The 22729-nt window shown below is 43.0% G+C and overlaps 1 protein-coding gene across 1 annotated transcript in view; it reads left to right on the top strand.

Moving 5' to 3' along the window:
- DOCK2 (dedicator of cytokinesis 2) overlaps nt 1-22729 on the top strand; it is a 407160-nt gene that overhangs the window by 101972 nt on the left and 282459 nt on the right. Inside the window, exons 23-25 of the mRNA XM_027605817.2 lie at nt 1606-1714; nt 11227-11297; nt 13308-13414. Of these exons, the coding sequence (XP_027461618.1) occupies nt 1606-1714; nt 11227-11297; nt 13308-13414 (287 nt within the window). The remainder of the gene's footprint in view (nt 1-1605; nt 1715-11226; nt 11298-13307; nt 13415-22729) is intronic.

Here is a 22729-nt window from a genome sequence, read left to right as displayed (position 1 = left end):
TCAGTCTGTAAAATGGGGATAATGATAGGGCCCACCATAGTGTGGTTGTGAGGGTAAGTGATTTAATACGTATGCAGACAGTGCCTGGGGCCGAGCAGTACGCAATAACATCTGCTGTCATTAATAAGGTTGAAAAGGGGAGGTTGGAGACCCAGAGCTGATGGACTCTAAAACACATTGTCTATGGCTGACATCTCTATGCTGACAGGACAAGAAGGTTCAGAAGGGAGGAATTTAGGAGAGGGGAGAGGGCACAAGGGAGGGAGAAGGAGAGAGAGCTGCTTCAGGACTCTTGGCTCCTCTCACAGCTTATCTCTATGACCTTGAGATAGAAACCCAGAAAGTCAGAGCAATCACTGGGTCCTTGTAATTGATTGGAACATTCAGTACGGGCTTTCTCTTAAGCTTCTGACTTCAGGGGGCTTTAGGAAGCGGTCAGTTAGGAAAAAAGAGAAGAGAGGCAGAGAGTAAATAATACAAGCAGATAAGCAGACACATGTTTAAAGACAGAGAAAGGCAATAGAAGAGAAGCAGAACGAAGAGAAAAGAGGGGTGAGGGGATGGGTGCGAATTCAGTGCAGACAGTGCTTGATGCACCGCCCTTTCTGTGGTTGGTGGGGCCAACAGACCCGTAAAGCGCTGACAGCTTTATCTAAGGAAAGCACCTTCCCCACAGCTGCAGCAAGTGGCGTCTGACTGTGGAGGGCAGTGACAGGAGACACTCTTTATCTGAACTGAAGACAGGAGCACTCTTCTCTGTATTTCGTGCAGGATGCCACAGATTAGCCTGAAGATTTTTCACGGTTGGTGATAAAGCCTTGTTTGGAGAGGCCTAGGGCTGAACGACACTCCAAGGCCGGGCCAGGAGGGCCATAAGCCTTAGGAACCTGGAGACAAATTTTATATGAGGGGATGGTTTCTATAAAAAGTTGCATGTATATATTCCTGCTGGCCTTGAAAATCTCTGCAAGAATATCCATCCAAATGTTAATAATCCCTAATCTCGAGGTAGGATTAATGAGGAGTCTCACTTTAAAAGTAATGTGTTTCTGTTATGTTGGCCTTTTTGACAGTAACAATATGGGGCCTTTATAAAAAAGAGGAACAAAGTTTCACCTAAGGTGATAGGCATGCTCCTTGAAATGAGAGGGCTGGGTACACAGTGGCCCCCGACATGGAATAGGCAAGTACATATTTGTCTGACAAGCATGCAATGGCTGAGTGGAAGGGCGGTAGACTTGAAAATATTTCTCCTTGATGCTTCCCAGAGACTTTGGAAATCTGGTGACCACAATCTCCCTTCTGATTCTTGCAGAAGGGTGAAATTATGAATGTCCCCTCAGCTTGGACGAGGTTCATTCCTTTGAGGTTCTTCAGGGTTTAAAAAAAAGGCAGGAGTCAGTGGGAGGGTATCTGTTCTGTGTGTGGACAGAGGTTTTCCTGTGAGTGAATGATGGCCGGAAACACTGCTGGCTCAGCACCCTGGCGCTGAAGTCCCTGTCTCCCACCCCTCACTCTTAATCTTAAATGAAGTTTGTGGCTGCACACACTTTCAAAGGTATTGCCTGTAGGCTTGAGAAATGACCCAGATGTGTCTTCTTTCAGGCTTTATGAAGGCAAAGAACAGATGGAGTTTGAAGAATCCATGAGACGGCTTTTTGAATCCATCAACAACCTGATGAAAAGTCAATATAAAACAACCATCCTTTTGCAGGTTGGTTTACACTACAAAAAAAAAAAAAAAAAAATCTCTTTTCCTTTGGTCATCCGATAAACACCAGCATGGTGAGATAATGTCCACTTTTGCTTGAATATGTAGCCCTGTCTTAATTGAAGGCCTGGGCTGGCCACATGGTACAAGGATCATGAACACCAAGGAAAGCACATTTATTGTTTGTTTCCTGTGAAGGTAACAGTGCCTCTTTTTAAATAACTCTGAAGCTTTTGCTACCTGGAGGGAAATAGGTCAAACCTGATCCACTTCTAATGGTGACAGTGGTGGGGCGTCTGGGTGGCTGAGTCAGTTAAGCATCCAACTCCTGATCTCGGCTGGCGTCCTGATCTCAGGGTCATAAGTTCGCACCCTGCGCAGCATGGAGCCTGCTTAAAAAGAAAAATAATAATGGTGACAATGGTTAAGGTGGCAGCCTCTTAAATCCTCTACTTTCGATTCTCAGCACCATAAGCTCAGATCCCCTTTTGGGGTTAGAGTCTCCTCAATAAACAGGAAATACTTTGGAGAGAGGTTCTCTAATTTATGGTTCATGATGCTAATGTACAAACTCTGTAGATCTTTGAGAAGCCTTGAGTCCCACCCCAAGTTTGAGCAAGAGTTTAGCAGCAGAGAGGCTGAATGAAGAGGCTGTTTCAGGGAAGACTCCCTAACTTTCACAGGATTGACTGGCTGCCTCATGCCATATGAACAGGAAACAAACGCATTTATTGAAACCAGTGAGTTAACACAGATTACTTGTTCTTCTTTTTATCAGAGTTATCCTTTTAGTTGCTAATTTAAGTATCTGCTGTGCCTGAGATCACCCAGCCCCTGGCTGGAATGGGTGAGGTGCTAGTGTCCAGTTAGAATGGAGGTGAGGAGGCAGAAGCAGAAGTCTGTCTAGGCAGCATCCGCTGCTGATGCCATGAGTTCCCAACTTTGCACATCAGAATCTCTTAGGGATCTTTAATAAATTCTGATGCCTGGTTACCACCACCAGACATTCTAATCTAATCAGTATGGAGTATGACCAGGGCAAGGGGAGTTTAAAAAACTCCCTGGTGTGAAGCAAAGTTCAGGAATCACTCTGCTCTAGTTGCTTCTTTTGATTGAACAAATGCTGGCGACCTCTGTGTGTGTGTGTGTGTGTGTGTGTGTTTGTGTGTGTGTGTGTGTGTGTGTAGAGGGGGGCTTTGTCTAGTTCACCAATGTATCCTCAGCACATTGAAGAGTCCTGATACATAGCTGATGCTTAATAAGTATCTGTTGAATGAATGACTCTCAAGATAGGTGTGCAGATCTCCATTTCATAGATGAGGACATTGAAGCTCAGAGTTGATAACACTTTGTCAGGCTCCACTGCAGTCAAGGGTATGGGCTGGCATTCAGATCTCCTCCTGCCTGGCTCTGAAGACCGTGCTCTGAGCTGCTACATTACCCTGTTCTTTACACTATACATTTAGCACCTACTGGAGATAAGACTGATTTGTTCGGATGAGTCTTACTGTTTTCATCTTCCCTTCCCTTTTGTTGTTGTTGTTGTTGTTGTTGTTGTTTTAAGTCTTCCTTCATCCTTTTATGAACCTTCATTATTTTACAACAAAGGGAATAACAGGAGTAAGGGACAGCATGAAGAGATGTGATAAGAGCCAGAGCCTGTCACCCTGCCTGTATCATAGTAGAAGCAGCTGAGCTTCCAGGGAGAGGTGTGAGGTTGTTCGGTGAGGGCTGAGGTTGACTGGTTGCAAGGAGTCAGTTCTTGAAATCGCTCCAAGGAAGCTGAAGTACGAAAGAGCAGAAATGCCGGACGAATGAAGGAAGACAGTTGGTGGGGAGGAGAAAGGAGCAGATGCTTCAGAGAGATAGAGGTGCCAGGAGAGAGACAGACCACTGATCTTGAGAAAGCCGGAGGGAAGCAGCTCTCATAGAGCCACTTTTTCTACTTGCAGCACCTATTTCCCGGTGATGAGCTGCATGCACCTTGGGGGAAGGGACAAAGGGACATGGAATAAGATAGGGCAGAAAGAGAGGAGGAGAAAGAAAGGAAGCTACAAAGCAAAGAGGAGCTGGTGAGCACCGTGGCACTGAGGAGACCTGGATGTTCTTCTTGCTCAGCTGTATGACTGTAGGCTCGTCATTTAACTTTTCACAGTCTGTTTCCTCCTCTGTAAGACTTCGCTGTTTACGTGAGGATCAAATAAACACTGTCTACGAAAGAGCAGATTGTAAAATGCAATGCAAATGCAGAGAACTAATGTGATTGTTATGGTCTGGGCATAAGCCTTTTTACTCGAGTTCTTACTGTCTGGGAAGCTATGTTAGAAATGCCTTATTTTCCCTGGGATTTGGGCCAGGTTATGCTGGTTTCTTCTCAAGGATTTCCACCCCAGAGTCATCAAAAGGGCCTTCATCTCTTTTTTAATTTGCTCTGAGGGCAAAATTTAGCTTCCAGGGTTTACATAAAATCAATGATACTTTCTACCTATGTCTATGGTTGCTGAAAATTTGTCAAAGAAAGATATAGCCTTATCCAAATATGGGAAGCAACAACCTTTGAAGATTTAATGCCGTTTTAAGGTGTGATGTGTGGGCTGATGAGGGGAGAGGGGTCAAGGCCGTGTAATGTTAGCAAGCTCCATACAAGGAATCTTCTTGAACTTTGGCATTTGCTACTGGAGAGAGACCTCGGTGGGAATTGGGCATCCACACTTGGGCATGTAACATCGGGCAAATTGCTTCAGTTTTCTGGACCTCTGTTTATCCTTTTATGAAATGGAAAGCCTAAGGTCTAATTTAGAGGAAATATTGAGAGGATTAAATAAAGCAATGTATATAAAGGGAGAAATATAGGGCCTATTACATATTTCAATTTAAATAGTTTTTAGCCATTTATACCTCTCTCTCCCTTCTTTACCTCATCATTAAAACAGAAGTTTTTGGAGCATTTTCCTAGAGTAGAAGGGGATATTTATATTCCTAACCTCGTCACATGAGGCTGAACAGTTTTAGGATGTTTGGTTATTCAGCTAGATCAGGAAACATAGATATAAATTTCAGGGAGAATAAACCCACAAGAACTGACTCTATGGGGGGAAAAAAAAGGGATGACAAATAGTATAGGATGACTGGAGTCCTGATTCTGAGCCTGCATGGGGTATAGTGGGAGACAGTGCTGTGATCTCTTAGTAGTGTCTACCATAAGTTTTGGGTGAGAGTATAGCGTAAGAATGCCAATGAGTGCAACTTTACACCTCCAGCTGGGTAGCAGCTGATGGTGGAAACCCTCATTCATGCCTGCTTTAATTTAGCGTTGAGCAGATCTGGTTCAATCAATCTCGGCTGTGTCCATTGTGAGTTCTGGGATCTCATCAAATTATTTCCCATTTCTAAGACTCATCTGGTGTTTGTGAATTGCTTCCTGTGGTTTCCTTATTGTTCAGAATTGGCATGACAGCAGCTCACTCAAAACTATGGAGAATTTAAAACCAGCAATTCAAAGAAGGTAGAAGATCATTAAAAATACCTTCCATTGGGGCACCTGGGTGGTTCAGTCGTTAAGCGTCTGCCTTCGGCTCAGGTCATGATCCCAGGGTCCTGGGATCGAGTCCCGCATCGGGCTCCCTGCTCAGCGGGGAGCCTGCTTCTCCCTCCCCCGCCCCCCCCTGCTTGTGTTCCCTCTCTCGCTGTGTCTCTCTCTGTCCAATAAATAAATAAAATCTTAAAAAATAATAATAAAAAAAATACCTTCCATTGATTGAGTACCTACCATGTGCCAAGCATGAAGCTGGGCTCTTCACATACAGTGTTTTTCATCCTGCCAGAGATCTGCAAGGAATCACTGTCTTCAGTGTCCACAGAAGGCTCATTTCATCCACAGGATGAAATAATTCATCCCAAATTATACCTATCCAGAGTGGTGGGGCTAGGACTTGAAAGTACCCAGGTCTCTTGACTCCAAAGTTAGTGTTCTCCCCACCACAAGGAATGGATTAGGACAGGGGTTTCCGTGTATTTTCAGTAACAGGCCATAAGCTTAGAAGTCCCTGTGTGTGCCAGCCCTGTGAGCATTTTTGATAAAACTGATGGTAGGTTGAGAGGATCAAAATCAGACATGAGTGAACTGGATGTAGCTCAAATGTGAGGAAAGGGCATTTGGTGACACTAGGCAGACCCATTTGTCCCATTCTCCTTCAGGTCCAGGGTTCATCACACTGCTCCAGTTTGATGGTATGAGTGAGAATAAATGAACAGCTTGTATTGAATGGTATGCTCCCTTGGCCACTATGATTGTCATACATGGTAATAATGCCACTAGAGTGTCCCGAAGGGCAGGGGAGCTCTGTCTTTTGTATCCCCAGTATCTGAACCAGAGGCTGCCACTTAGTAGGTACTCGAATATTTTTTGGCTAAACAAATGAAACAATGAATACCAGCTTCCGCTGTTTTGTGTTTTAGCATTTATTATGTATCACACATTAGGCTGAAAGCTTCACGTATATTGTTAGCTCATTTGATTTTTATAACAACCTTATTAGGCAAATACTCTTCTTATCTCTACTTTACAGATGAGGAAATGGAAGCTTAGCAAGGCTGAGTAACTTAACCACAACTAAGAAGGGGCAGGTCTGGGATTTGAATCCAGACTGTGTAAGTCCAGAGTTTGTGCTCCTAATCACCACTGAACAAAGCATAGTTTCATGAAAGACCCAAGTCTTTCCTGCAGAATGTCAAATGGATAAGTAATAAGCAACAGTAAGCAATAATAAAGATGGATAGATGTTCGGTCCATAGTCATGAAGGCAAGCTAATTAAGGATGCCTTTTTCTTTCCTCTCTTTTTATTGTTTATTGGTATAAAATGTTCAAATGTCCAACGAAAGGAAGAAAGTGGTCTATTCTTGTGAAGAATAGGGACCCCCAGGCTGTAGGCTGAATTCCCAAAGTAGGAGAAATGAAACTTACTATTTAAATTATGCCTTTCTCATCCATGTACCCCATACTTAGGGGTAATGTTTGGGGAGGATGCATTCAGTGGTGGGGAGGAGGAAATTTGTTTCAGTGAGGCTGTTGTAGGCATACTGATAACTAATATTTAATCTTCACGTTGGCCTTAAATTACGTAGCTTTGTTTTCCTTCATTCTCCTGGTGAGAAAACGAGAACACAGAGAGTTAACCTGCTCAAGGCAACATAGATAAAAAAGTGATCCACAGGGACTTGACTCAGACAGTCAGCCTCTCCAGCCAGCCATTCGGAAACAATGAACTCCCCCACCCCCACCAAGCCATGGGGGCCAGCATAATGTTGGCTTACACAAAGTATGGAGACATATGTATTCTGGAACGTGTTGGCCTGTATTTCCTTCTCTTTCCCTGAGAGATTGGTGAGGAGGCTGACTGTCCTGAGAGAGCTGCCTGTATTGTCCTTAGGGACAGCGCCATATCTCTGAGGAAGGCGTCCTCTTCTGGTCATGCTGTGTGGTGCATTTCTATGACATTGTCTGGTTTCCATGGACCTTGACCAACCAGTGCTTGGTGAAAATAAAAGGACTGAAAATTGGTGGGATGGAAATACCGTCTATGCTCTTGAATGAGGAAGATGTCTAGAGCTCTTGTAAAACCTTGCATCACCGCAAGACATGCTCTTTTTGGCTAAAATTCTGTCTACTGGCATCTGTGCAGTTCACTCTTACTCTGTTTGGAGGGGGAGGGGGCCTGGAAAAAAAGAACAAATCCCCTTTGAGTTTGAGGGAGTGTTTGGTTTGATTTTTGATGTTATTTTTAAATAGTTGCTCTTTTCTAGCAGCCCAGGATTATCAATTCTGGGTAAGTCCATCTGGATAACAATCATCTCAAGTGTCCTCCCATGACTTACCTCTGGGTCGGTGAAACCAATGTTGCTTGGTTTGGATCTGGCTCTCTTCTTGAGGTTGAAACTAGCCTTTGAGAGGGGTCCAGAGTTGGTGATTAATCTGGGAAATCCTCTCTTGGTGCCACATGGTAAGCTAATTACTAAGTTGGCAAATGTTTTCCTGGTATCCATTCTTACAACCCCTGATACATGTGGTGAGGAAGATCCTTAACTGAGGAGATGTCAGAAAAACTGTACCTTCTTTTCAAAAATTATCCTCATAAAGGGGAGAAAGTTCTTTTTCTCCTTCTTTCCCCAAATCAGCCTTTTTTCCCCTACCGAAACCTTTCCTTAAAGCAGGGTGGGCAGTAGCCAAACACACTGGCTAGGGCCCCGTTGGACAGAATCAGGTACAAATTCTTACTATTGCTGCATCTTAAGCTGTGTGGCTTCTGGGAAATTACTTCACTTCTCTGTGCCATAGTTTTCCTCGCTGGTAAAATAGGATGACAGGATCTATTCATAGAGTGGTTGTAAAGTGCAGTGAGGTCATGCATGTAAAGCATTTGACACGTTTAAAGTTTCCAGTAATGGTTGTTATTTTAAAACCCTATAATTAATAATCCTATTATATACCTTTATATACATACACATACATAAGCTTATCTGTGTATGTTTTTCTTAAATATTATATATAATATAGGAATTATACTATGGAATGAAAGTAATAACATGACAATATTATTTTATGTATAAAAGTAGTATTAATGAGAGTAAAAATTACATTAGTAGTAAAGCAACTTAGTTCCCCAGAGGCCAATAGGTCTAGAAAGCCAAGCTCTTTCTAGTTTCCAGGCCTTAGAAACATGCAACAAATGGAGGTCCATTTGTTGGACCTCCCCAGGGGGGAAGAGGTCCCCAGGAGGGTCTTATGGCTGAGCTGCTCTGCCTTCTGGGGGAGCTTGCTGGTTGCACCTGCTGAGCCTACCTGCTATCACTCCACTCACGTGGGTAAGAGCCGTGTGAAGGGGAGAACTATGGACAGGAGCCCTGGGGCCAGTGCTGCAGACTTTCTGGGTCAGAGGAGGTCCATCCTTGTTGGAAAAGAAAACCACAGACCTGCCACTTCACTGTGAGGCCGCCTGGACCAGATGGAGGTTTAATATTCTCCAGTTGAGTTGGTAACACCCTCTGAGTCTCGGGGTGACAGCTACTTAGTTTATTTTACTTTATTGCCAGCCCGGAGCTGAGAAGCTGGGAAGATTGGCTCCTTCTGGAACAGCCCTTGTCCCAGCCCCGTCGAACCCCTCCTCACTGTCCACTGAAGCATTTAAGTGTGTGTGTCAGTGTAGGAGTCCTGGTGACTGCTGTCCGGCAGCATGGCCTCAAAGCCCTGGGATGGCATGCAGCCCGCCCGTGAAAGCCAGTAACTTGCTGTGGACAATGAAGTCCCGGCTTTCCCAACTTGCTGAGGGCTCGATTTCTGTTTTTGTCCTCTCCCTTTGGTCTTAATTCTGATGAGTACATATCATACTTTGTCCAGGTGCTGGGGAGGGAGGGCAGGTGTTTGAGAGATGGAATAAGGTGAAATTCAGCACAAACACCTTGGGGAGCCTACTATGTGCTGGACATTACAATAGATACATGATAGACTTTGTTTCACATTATTCCCCTTTCCCCCACGTGAAGATGCTGAGGCTCAGGGTGTGAAGCCTGGGGGTTCACAGTGCTAGCTGGAGCACTGTGGTTCTTGCCCAGGTCGCCCGGGGCCCAGAGCTCTATGTTCATTGGTCTAAGAGTGAATGGAGAAACAGTTTGCTGGGAGTGTTTGGACCAGTCTTTTTTAGGGCATATGCCTTGGCATAGAGCATATCTTTGGAATTTAGACATGGTAAATAGGTGTTCCAATTGGGAAAGTGCAGCCTGCTGATGTGTTTGATTTGACTAGCACAGTGTTAGAACAGGTAAACAAGAATGACTCAATTCTTTAGAGAGAGTGTGGGTTCCATGCACCTCCTTATTACTTCCCATGGGCCCAGACTCATCCCATTCATTCTTTTCTTTTGCTTGCCCAGCCTTTCAGGCTTCTGTTTTTGCTATATCTGTTTGGTGCTTCCTGATGAAAATGGCCCCTGACCAACTAGGTTGGAATGCACTGGATACTGTAACTGCTTAGAGGAATGTTGCAGTGTGTCTTAGCATATTAAAATTCTGAAGAGTTCTGTAATTAAAAACAAAAAGCTCACTGGTTTATTTTTTCTGAAACCAGAATTTCCCCAAATTATTTTATTGCAAAGCGCCTTTTACCTCACAGGATACCTACCTAACATCATCCTATAGAACAAGGGTGTCTCAATAGAGCATCAGGTTTGGAATCTTGTTATCTCTTGTCATCTTGATTTGAAAGAATAAAAAAATAAATTCCTAGACACAAAATCCAATAACTATAAATTCTGACAAATCTGACAACATACAGATTAAAGTTCTTCTGTGCAGTGAAAGATATGGTAAACAAAGCCAAAAGACAAGCAGTAAACAATAGGACAAGCAAGAGGAAATTCTTCCAAATCGTGTTACTGCAAAGTGGTGAATTTATCTATGAAAACACTATTTCCCTTGTAGGACTGACATAAGGTTTAACAAGATAATCTATTAGGTGTTCGATGTCTGCCCCACTGAAAGTTCTCAGAGGATAGTCATAATTATTATTTATGTTAACTAGAAGCTCAGTTGTATATGGTTAGAAATAAGATTTTCTTTAAGAAAGGAATTTTCAATATTTTTATTTTGATCTGATTACGAAAGGGTGATTGATACATGTTGATTATGGAACACTTAGAATATAAAGAAAAATAAAAAAGAAGAATTTTAAATGCATCCTTCCACTAGATACTTAGGTATTATTTTGCAGCCATGTGGCTTATAACTCCTTCTGTAGTAGCTGTAGGTACTCTGCTGCTTTGCAAAGGATGCTGTGATGCAGGGGATTGGGTGGGTCTCATACCTCTGAATGCATCAGTCAGTTTACACAGAGGAAAGAAACAGGCCACCACAATGTGCAGCTAGTACACTAACCCAGCTAGTGGCCAAAAACATGCCCACCATTGTTCACAAATTGGCCAGGGAGAGAAAATATGAATAACTCAGTCCAAGCTGTCCTTGCCACCCACAAAACAATTCAAACACACCATCCATCTCCCAATAATGATTGAAGTTACCATTTAGCGGGCACCCAAAACATGCCTGGCTCTCTGTCGGATGGCTCATGTATGTGATTTTTAATTTTTCCAATCAAAATCGGTATTATTTTCCCTATTTTACAGATAAGGACATTGAAACATCAGAGAGGTTAAGTGTTTTGTCCAAAACCACATGGTTACTGGGAGTAAAGCCAAAATTTGACAGCAGGTGTCTAACTTTGAAGTCTGTGATCATCATATACATTACTGCCTCCTTAAAGATAGAAGTAGTTGTGGCTCACTTTTGTCATCACAGAAGTACATGCTAATGTTTCAGTGTGCATACGGAGTCTTGAACCTCTGCAGGAGTGTCCAGGATTCAGGGTCATTTTCCCTTGATCCCTCTCATGTTGCAAAGTATCCTCCTTACCATGTGGAGTTGTTGGATGTGGGCATCCCTCATGTTGGTTTCACTTTCCACCTAGGTGGCGGCTTTGAAATACATCCCTTCTGTCCTCCATGATGTGGAAACCGTCTTCGATGCTAAGTTACTCAGGTGAGAGCTCACCATGTACTTTCCTGGGCTCTGGTGGCAGGCGAGGGGTTCCGAGAGGGGGAGAGGAGGAGTGCTTTTGTGGGGGATTCTGCATGGGTACTCAGAGCTGGGGTGGGGAGGGCACATGGTTAGGAACTTGGTGTAGGGCTTCCAGTGTCAGATTTTTACATTCCGGTTTTATTTTGCCAGACTTTGGTGAAAACCAACATAAAATAAGCATCCTTCTTTGATGACATGAATGATACAGAATGCAAACATGTGGGTTAAAGAGCTGATAGTTGGTGTGAATGTTGCCATCTCATTTGGGCTTGAAGGTTATTTTGGGGTCCCGGTCTGTGTCCTGTGTGCACTGTAGAGAGCAACCTCCAGTCACTTAACAGGAATAATAGAGAGATAGGCTCCCTTTTGCCTTCTTCTTTACCCCATTTCTCTCATGAGATGAACACATTAGTTTAAAGTGATTATGCTGTTAGAATAGAGGCCTCTACACCAGATATGGCCTTTCCTTCTTTTTCCTAAATTCACATAAGTTCCAAGATAACATATAGAAGATTTTATTTATTTATTTATTTATTTACTTTTAAAGATTTTATTTGTTTATTTGCTAGAGAGAGAGAGAGAGAGTGACAGTACAAGCAGGGGGAGTGGCAGGCAGAGGGAGAAGCGGGCTCCCTGCCGAGCAAGGAGCCCGATGTGGGACTCGATCCCAGGACCCTGGGATCATGACCTGAGCCGAAGGCAGACGCTTAACCGACTGAGCCACCCAGGCATCCCAATTTTAAAAACTTTTTTTATTGAGATGTTTTTAGATCTAGAAAAGAGTTGCAAAGATAGTATACATACGCCTTTGACCCAACTTCCTCCCTTAATAAGTTCAAACTTTACTTAGCTATGGCATAGTCATCAAAACCGAGATGTGAACATCACTATAATTCTATTTACTGCACTCCAGACGTGATTTGGATCTTGTCAGTGTTTTCACTCGTGGCCTTTTTGTCTTCATACCAAGATTTCTGCTGGCTTCTTTTCATCCTGCTAGTCTCAAACTAAACGGTATCTTCTCAGAGGAGCTACCTCTGAATACTGTAAATCACTTCAATTCCTCCCCAGCCCCTACACCATTACATTCTAATACAACTCCCCATTTCTTGTCTTCATTGCACGTGTCCTCTCATATTGATTTGTTTGCCTCTGTGTTGAGTGCCGACCTCCATGAGAATGTAAGTTCCTTGCCGACCGGGACCACGTCTATTCCTATTGTATCCCCACTCTTGTGCACATTGCCTGTCACACATCAAATAGATGCTTAACAAGTACTTGAAGGGATGAATGAACACAATGAGCTGATTTTGGAAAGCTTGACAGGGGCTATAATTCTGTTTCAGTGGTGTTTTTATGTTCACTCTATCGGGGAAGAACTATCTCCTTTATCATGTCCCAAACTGCTTCTAACCCACAATTTTTCATAGCTTTTTTTTTTAAATTAAGGACCCTTTTGATCTTAAGACTTATAAGGTATTACTAACTATAAAACATTAGTAAATAAAGTGGTATGGTAACAAAGTCAGAACTTGGTTTCAAATCTTTGTTTCTTGAGCCCCCTAGCTGTGCTACCTTGGGAAAGCTAGTTAACCTTTCTGAACCTTAGTTTTTCCACTTGTAAATTGGGATAAGTATGGTAGCTACCTCATAGACTCATGAGGTTTAGACGACATAACAGATGTAAAGTGCCAAGCATGTGTCTGATACACATAATGGCTCAGGGTTATTGGTATTATTTTCAGGTTTTCATATCTCTTTGGATGCTATTAGGAGTCAACACTAACACAAACTACACCTAGGCTTATTATGCATCCGATACTTTGCCAGGATTTGGTGGGGGGCGGGGTGGAAAGGGAGCAAGTTGTATGTCATTTCTGCCTCCACATGGCTGGCAGTCTGGGCATGGATTGTAAGTGCCAGGATGTGGGAAGCACTGATCTACTGTACTCCTGTTTTTCCTGCCCTCAGCCAACTCCTATATGAGTTCTACACCTGCATCCCCCCTGTGAAACTCCAGAAGCAGAAAGTCCAATCCATGAATGAGATAGTCCAGAGCAACCTCTTTAAGAAGCAAGGTGAGTGCCAAGCATCCTGGCAGGGTGGGTGGTGCCAGAAACCACACAATGTACTTCACATGCTCAGCAGGCCAGAACAACCCGCTGGTGACTCAAATGTTCCTTCTCCAGTAACTCCCTTGGTCTGAATAAATGCGAAAAGTAGAAAATGGCTGACATCTTCAGCTATCAGAATCTAAATTGATTTTAAGAAGCTTAGGTTGCATTGTTTGCTCCTCCTGAGAGAGTTTAATGAGGTGGTAAATTTGGAGTCCTACACTTTAGGTCATTCTGCTGTGAGGTTTTTCCCCTACATGGTTTATATGTACATACATGTCTTCGACTTGAGCGGAAGTAGGTGAAGTTTCTTTTGGTAGAAAGAATGTGTCACAGAGAACTTCTCAAAGTTTCTGAAGTGAAAGAATAAATTAGAGAGCTAATGCAGATTCCTGTGACCCATCTCAGAGATTCTGATTGAGTAGGAATTTGGATCCATGTAGATTCATTACCTTTCAAAAGTAATTTACATTTTTCAAAATGAAAACAAACCAAACCCCTCTCTAATTCCTACTTCTGCTCAAGTTGAAGACATGTATATACCCCAAACTGATCTCTGATAACCACCAGTCCCCTGATCAGGGCCCCACTGCTAAGAGCCTTGGGGTGCCCTGTTTCTGAGGTTTGTGAGCTAGGTGGCCACACCTCTGCATATGGCCAGGCAGGATTAAAAGTCAGTATTCATCATCCACCTCATCTCCAGCAACACTTGACATTTGCAGCATCACACCTATCTGTGAGGGTGAAAAAAAAATGACTTTTGAGGGTCAGCACTGTTTTCTTTATACTAAGGCCAACACTTCCCAATTTTTAATTTCTCTGTGTCTACACCGGTGTCAGTGATAAAATGAGAAGCAACCTGTGCAAGAAACAAGAGGTCTTAGAAAGCAGGGCATCAGTCATCACCCAACTGAGATTTATTCAGAGAGCTAGGCTTGAATATTTATGTAAATTGTCTGGAAATCACAGAAATATTCAGGAACCACTTCACTGTAAATATTCTTTTTCCCCAATGCCTGGTTAACATGGTGCATCCAAAATTGCTGTCTGAATTCCTATCCCTGAAGTTAAGGATAGGAGAAGGGCACACGAAGCAAAGTGTTCTGGTGATTTTATTATACTCATGTCTGTGGCTTCCTGACCATTCAGACAGATGTGTGCCAACAGATTAATGCAAAAAATACATGGTTTGTTTGCGCAAGGTGGTTTGTTGCAAGGCGATCAAAAACTAATCCTGATAAGTCTTTCTGCATTTCTTGTATACTAGATTTTAAAAAGTGAGCATTCTGTGGTTTTCATGTTCTGACTTCCCCATCAGAATGAATTGCCCTCACTCTGAAAGCTTTGAAATATGCCTGCCCCTTCCTGCCCCGGCAGTTTCTTCCCGGATTCCAGGTGGTGTCCCTGTAGAGATGAATCGAGTCCCACCCCAGGGAGGTTGCAAGGGTGACTTCAGCTGCATATGGTGCTGCACCCCACAGGCAGCAGAGGGTGGGGCTACTTGGCTCGCCTTCATTGTTCAGACCCACCGCCATTGTCATTGTCAGGTGCCCGGCTTAGCATGAGGCCAGATGGAGTGCTAGCACCATCCTGGATGGGGCAGGTGCTGTCAATTCCAGGCTGCTGGAAGTCAGAGTAGTTCCTTTACTGGAGTCACTTCTCCTGGGCTGGTGGTGGCCCCTGAGAGGGAGCATAATCCCAGAGCAGGCTGGACAGCTGCTGCTCACCAGTCCCGCTGTGTCTCTGAGTTTCTGATTCAGTAAAAACCCTCTGATTATTATTAACAGACAGAAGGCCAGCCCCTGTGTTGTACACAGTTAGACATGAAATGCAAAATTCTTACCTTTCAACACAGAGACTAGAAATAGGTGAACAGAGAACTCTTTGGGACCCCTTTTAAAGGGGAGGCAATATATATTAATCTATCCATCCTTGGTTCGCATGTGAAAGCAGTATGTATTAAAGTTAACTCCTCTCCCACGATTGATTTGCTAAGTGAACCCTCTTCCCAAAATAACCCCAAAGGGAAACTTCAGCTCATACCCCTTCTTAAGTGTTCAGGTTCCAAATGAATACAATCTGAATTCATGTGTGCTTACTGGGTGTCATTGGCTCCTGGGTGAGTGTCTCTTTTATACCCTTAAATAAGGTGGGTTTGATTCCTTGGCCAAGTTTGAGCTGTAATGAAACCCCTCCTGTTGTTCTCCCTATGAAGTGTCCTGTGCCTTAGGGATGGGATTTGCTTTGAGTCTGCACTCATTTAACTGCCAGATGTGCAAATTGCCTGGAGTATTGTCGGTGACATTAGCTTGTACTCACAGCCTTAAACATTTGTATTGACATCAAGCAGAGGGACCAGAAGGCTTTTAGGCACTTTCTGAAATGTTGGCAGACTATCCTATTGGCCTATCTTCAGGAGGATCCTACGGAGAAGGGGGTGAGAGAAGATTTACCCGTTAATGGCACTGTTCTTGTATCTCACTAGGCCTGGGTTGAATTCCTGGTTCGTCTTCTTATCAGCTGTGTGACCATGGGCAATTTACTTCACCTTTCTGATCCTTAGTAAGCTCATCTGTAAAATGGAAAAATAATAACAATATCTATCTTAAAAGGCTGTTGTGTGGGCTAATGAGGTGAATAATGCTTTTAAAGTACTTATGATGGCATAATGTCCTATACTAAGTGGTAGCTGTTATTATTGGTGGTGTGGCTATTATTTCTTCCACTCCTTACGTTTTCCTAGCTTCTGTTCTGACCTTCCAATTCTTTGCAATAAGGGGGTCCCTTCATGTTTGACAGTTGCGTGTAGCCGTAAGCCAAGCTTCCTTGTTTTCCTGGAAGCTACATGTATATCCTCAACCTCTGAGAAACACAGGACTTAATCAATAACAGGGCCTTGGCTTGTATGTGCTTCCTATTCTGGTTTTGAATGGTTTTGTCCAACCTTGATTTCATTTCTCCATAGTTTTGTAAAGGGCCCATGCTATGTATGCCTACAAGAAGTGGAGGTCAGACTGAGATGTTTGTGCTTTCTTGTTTTATTGTCTTTCTTGCTGTAGGCCTTAACATAGTTAAATAGTTTGGAACAATTGCCAGTCATCTTTTATGATGGTTTGTTCCATGGGGCTCTTTTAACACACACACACCCACATACACTTTACCCCTTTTTTCTTTCATGGAAGCAATTAGTCTCAGCTTTTACTAGACCTGTGATCTTGAGTAAATTACTTAATCCTTGTAAATCTCAATTTCCTCATCTGTAAAGTGGGAATGACCACAAAATGTGTCTCATTGGGTTGTCAGGGGCATAATTTGGCTTTTTAGCCTGGTGTATGAGAGGGTTAAAAGAGTCTCAAATAGCCAAGGTTGCATAGGGAGTGGCTCACCTAGTGTGAATGACTTCAGGGTTCAGGGAGAGAACTAAGAAATCTGTGGAGACTAATCTGCTGTCTTCTCCAACTCAAGCTCAGACTTGCCTTCTGGTGGTGATGGGAGAAAGGAATAGATGTGCCCTGAGAAAGCTTTGAGGGGAGTCTAAGAGAAAAGCAAACCTTATGCGCCTTTGGAACAGATTTGTCCCTATGAGAACCTAATCTCTAAGTAATGTGTCTTTTTAGTCTGATGCTAATCAGATGAACCATCTGGTTCAGTGTAAACTGCTTTAGGATCCACATTGCTCGCTTTTCTCAACTTCTAAAACAAACAGAGGAGGAGTAGAGGGAGAGACGGAGACAGAGACACAGAGAGAAATAGAGACAGAAAGAGAGACAGAAGTAAAGAGAGACCCAGAAAGGGTCCAGAGAGACAGAGACAGAGTCCTGACAGAGATTTGGAAGTTCTTCCGGTGTTTATTTTCAGCTAGTGGGTTTTTCTTTGGAAACTGTATTGAGAAGCTGTTCTGTGAGTACAAAGCATCCAGCTTTTCTTTTATCAGGATGTAATTTCCTTCTTTCCCCCTCCTCTTATCTGTTGCCCACAGTATGTGGAGCTGTGGGGACCTCGGTTCACCGTGGGGCATAGGGGCACCGATGGCTGTGCCCAGGACCACAGGGGGTCCCCTCTATTCCCAGGCTGTCTAAATCAGCACATCACTGCAGCACTGGCCTGGGAATAGAGGAAAGTCCTCTCACTCTGCAGATATTACTTTGCTTGGTAAACTTATGTAACATTTCTGAGCCTCCAGGATTCCACATCTGAAGAATGTGAATAGGAGTGTTGCCATGAGGATATGGACTTTTGATTCAGGTAATTCTTGTTTCTGATCCTGCCCTGGTCACTTACTAGCTGTGTTCCTTTGAACAAGTACCCTCTCTGAACCTTGGTTCCTTTAGCTACAAAAATGGGATAATGTATGTGAGACAACCAGCAGAGTACTTGACACACTTGCTACTTATTTAAAAATACCTGTTGTGTCTAGTGTATGACAATAATAGCCAAAAGAATAATTATGACATCAATAGCATCTTAGAGAGAGAGAGAGAGAGAGAGAGAGAGAGAGAGACTTATATTTATTAAATGTCAACTATGCATTAGGTGTTATATAGGACAAAAACACCTATTAAATTCTCACAACAACCCAGTATCACAGGTATTATTATTCCCATGTTATAGATGGAGAAACCAAGGTCTGGAAAGTCAAGTAACTTTCATCCTAATGAGGCCAAATATTACACAGTGTTTTAGGGTATTCATGTATTGGGCTATGTGATGCTGGGGTAAGACATACATCCCCAAATCTCAGTGGCCTAGCCCTGTGGAGGTTTATTTCTCTCTTTCACAAAGTCTGAGGAGGGCTGTGTGCCTTTTGTTCTTTCTGAAGCTATTCCAGCTGGTACCATGGCTTCCGGGCAGAAGGGAAGAAAGGGAGGGAGGATGGATAGCCACGCTTGTTAACTACTGCAGCCTGAAAGTGACACCCACCATGTCCATTCACAGTCCCTTGGCCAGAACCCAACACAAGTTCCCAACCCAGCTGCAAGGGAATCTGGACGTGAAGGGATGCACATGGAATATTTGATGGGTGCTGCCTCTGCTATTCACAGGTAGTAAGTGTTAGAGCTGGATTCGGAACACAAGTCATTTGAATAACAAAACTCATCTTCCTTCTCCTATACCATGCTTTATTCTCAGAATAAATAAAAAAGGAGACAATAGTGCTTATTTTCTTGTTGAAAGTGCTTCCTTCATCATATTAGAAAAAGTGCCTCCCTATACCTCCCAAGGGAATTTTTTTTCTTCCATCTTCCACTCCTTGTCCCTGTTTCAAATGCTGGACAACTCTCTGACAGCTGTGCCTAGGGACCTTTGCCTGGGCGGGAGATGGGACTCTCGATGTCAGTAGTAGCCATGTTGCTGTAGCTTTTCAGAGCAAGCTGTGGTGTCAGTGGGCCACCTGGAGCTTGGGGTGTCCACATCAGGCTGGGCTTGAGACTGTTCAGAAGGAAAAGGCAGTAAGGGAACGAGTCCTCTTCCCTCTAGGACTAGCATGCACTAGTCTTGTGGAGGGCTTCTCGTCTCTCCTGACATTGTGCACAGCCTTCCACAATTCTTCTTTTTGCAAATATTGCCTAGAAGGCATTCTGTCTCCCCCACGCCTTCCCTTACCCCCAGCCACTAACCAGTAGCTCCTACTCATCCCTTTAAGACCCAAACCTGATGTCTGCAGTAAGTAGCACTTTGGCCCCATCCCATTCAGCATTTACTCTGTTTCTACTGTAGGTAGGGCCTGGGAGGTAGTGGGGATGCAACTGTTGCAAGGGTTACACATTTCTGCACCAAGTTCGGTGTGCAAAGATGATAAAGCTTCTAGTTTTTGTTTCTTTGTTGGTTGTTTTTTTTTTTTTTTAAGATTTTATTTATTTGACACACAGAGAGAGAGAGAGTGAGAGAGGGAACACAAGCAGGGGGAGTGGAAGAGGGAGAAACAGGCTTCCCGCCGAGCAGGGAGCCCGATGTGGGGCTCCATCCCAGGACCCTGGGATCGTGACCTGAGCTTAAGGCAGACACTTAACAACTGAGCCACCCAGGCGCCCCTCTTTGTTGGTTTTTACTCTAATCTTTTTGAGTCTTTCCTTTACTTTGTACTGTGGCAACTTAAAATTTTCATTTAATGGTAACTTGTGGCTTCAGATGTAACCAGTCTTTCAGATTCAAAATAGTCCCCTCCCTCTTTCCAATGTTGCATCTGGCACAGTGTCCCAGGAAACAAATTAGGAAAGGAAAGAAAGACTCAGCTTTTGGCTTTCCCCACAACCTATCCAAAATGGTTCTCTTTGGGACTTTGGCTCAAGAGGAAATTTGTGGGCACACATATCTGTGGCTGTAGGTCTCAATCTCAAACAGAGGGGCCACTAGCCTTCCCCTCTGTCACATCTTCTTCCTTTCTGAGGAAGCCTTCCCCACCTCTTTCCCCAGGGGCTATAAAAATAGGATGGCTGCCAGGGCACCTGACTAATAGGGAAAGGTGGGACAGTAGAGAGTTCAGTATGATCAGAATATTATCCTCAGTTCACAAAGGGGATAAAACAAGGCATAGACCCTCTGTGAGGGAGATTTCTCAAACTTTAGGTGCACCTGGGGAGCTTACTAAAATTGCAGATTCCTGGACCCTATGCCAAAGATTCTGTCCCTGAAGATGTTGGTGGGAGGGCGAATGATGTGTGTGGTATCAGCCCTCCAAGTGGATTCTGATAAAGATGGCCCTCTGGCTGACGCCTCTGGAGTTGGAAGCACAATGCTAGGAGCTTGAGTGGGGGAAAGGAGAGCAGTGTGGGCAGCGAGAAGTGGCTCCCACAGTGTGTAGTGCAGACTTCCATCTCCATACTTGACCTCCGTGCTCTTATTTGTCTGTTCATGGGACTGTGTTGATGGAATGGACTCCTTACGAATAAGGGCTATGATTTATTTCTTTATGTGCCTACTCTGCTTAGAATTTCATTGATGCCAGCTTTCAGAAACCAGTCTTTGAAACTTGGCAGCAATGCAATTAAATGGCCAGAGTTGCTTACAAAGGGGGAAAGGAGAGGAAGGGCTTTGATTGTACAGAACTGGAAGCATCACAGTATACTTGATTCATAATACACCTCATCATTGGTCCACACAAGCACCTGCTTTTCTTTATTTACATATTCAGTTATCGTTAACAATAAATTAAACATTCAGGTACTCACTACCCAAAACAAAAACTAGAAACTTAACAATCAATTACATGTGACCATGTGGCTCTGTCTTTCTCTACCTAAGGTGACCACATTCTTGAATCTTCCTTAATCATTCCTCTGCTTTCCTTTTTATGCAGTTTTATTGCATCTCTGTATATCCCTAGTGCTTTGGTTATTTTATCTTTATGAAAAGGGTATTGAACTGTGAGTAACTTGACGGGAGTGGGGGGAAACTTACTTTATTTTCACTTAATATTATACTAAGATTCATCCATATTATAGGTTGCTCGAGTTCCTTGTTTTGATGACTGTGGAAGGTTCCATCGTGTGAATAAACCATATAATTTTAAGCTCTTGGGCTGTTTCAGTGTTTCTCTATTGTAAGCATTGCTGCTAAGAACATTCTTGTATATGCTTCTTGTTGCAAATGTCCAAGAGTCTCTTTTGTATTTACAACTACTAGAAGATTTGCTTGGTCATAAGGGACTGAATGCTTGACTTCAGAAGATGGTGATAAACTGTTTTCCAAAGATGGTTGCACCAGTTTACATTCCCATCAGTAATTCATGAGGGATCCTGTAGATCCACATTCTTTTAACACTGGGTATTATCCCACTTCTTAAGTTTTACCGAAGATGGAGTTGTAAGGTAGGTCTTCCCTGTCTTGGGTTGCATTTCCTTGATCACCAATGATGATGAAAATCCTTTCTTATGATTCTTTGCCACTTGTGTTTCATGCCTGTGATATGTCTGTCCATGTCTTTTGTTCATTTTTCTGTTGGGTTGGTTGTATTTCTCTTATTGGTTTACAGGATATTTTATGCATGCTTCATACTCATCTTTTGCTGACCTTATGTATTATGGATATCTTCTCTCATTTATACACTCATAACTTATCTTCATTTACTTGAGATGTAATTTCTTAACAGAAGTTCTTACTTTTAATATCAATTTACTGATCATTTTAATAGTCAAATCTTATGTCTTATTTAAGAAATCTTTCTCAATCCCAAAGCCTAAAAGATTTACATTTGAATTTTTACTAAGAATTTTATAATTTTACTTTTGATACACAAGTTTGTAATCAATCTACAGAACTTAACGTTTTACATATGGTGTGAGGTAGGAGTCTGATTTTATCTTTTTTGCCATTTAGCCATACACTGTTCTCAGTTTCAAGTGTGGGGCAGTCTATTTTCCCTATCTTGGTGTCATTTTGTATTTCAAGGACATTACCTTTCCCTAGGGACTTGAGGGCACGGGCGGCCTGCTGGAGCCTGTATTCAATCCCTGGTCCACGGTGTGCAGTTCCTCTGTGCTATTATTACTAGTTGAGAATGGAAGGGTCAGAAGGGCCAGAAGGGTCAGGCCTCCTTTTCTGTAGGCAAGCCCCAAATCAGGCTCCTCTGTTATGTCGGCTTCCTGGGTTATGTGGCAAGACATAGTACTTCTCCAGGCTTGGACCTTCTCAGTTATGAAAGAAATGAGATGGTTTCTTCGAAAGATCATTTATCTTAAGCAAAAAATTGCTTGGGTCCATAAGGTGGTTTCTTTATGTATCTGATAAAAAAAAAAAAAGGACTGAACTAAGAGGAGACCTGAATAATAGCAACAACAGTAATATGAACAGTAGGAACTGCAGGTGACGTTTATTGAGTGCTTCTTATGCACCAGGCACTTTGCTACACACTAATGCTCATTATCTCATTTATTGCATAGTTGTGTGGCCTTGGTCAAACCATAACTATACAATCATGACATTGCACAAGATTTTCCAGAGCTCTAGCAACATGAAAACCTATGATTTAAAAAATTATTCTCTGATTCACAACGATAATATTGCTGAGTCTTTCAAACATCGTTTCATGCCTAACAACCCCTTCTCCTATATATTGCCCACAACGCTTTAAAATATCCTGCCTGAGCTGGGAGCAAGGAATGAGAGCATTTTATAGAAGGTCAAATAGATGAAGGGAGACTGCATGATGCCCTCCAGGTCATGTAGCCAGGCTTGAACCCTGGTAAAGGTAAAAGGATTTATGTACCAGAGCCAATTTATTTTCTTTAAGAAAGAGCTGTTGAGTTTTGAGTATCTAAGTTTTTTTTTTCCATCAGAACA

The sequence above is a fragment of the Zalophus californianus genome, chromosome 5, assembly GCF_009762305.2.
Source record: "Zalophus californianus isolate mZalCal1 chromosome 5, mZalCal1.pri.v2, whole genome shotgun sequence".
Taxonomy (NCBI): domain Eukaryota; kingdom Metazoa; phylum Chordata; class Mammalia; order Carnivora; family Otariidae; genus Zalophus; species Zalophus californianus.
The sequence above is the reverse complement of the archived record's forward strand: the minus strand, read 5'-3'. Positions and strand labels throughout refer to the sequence as shown.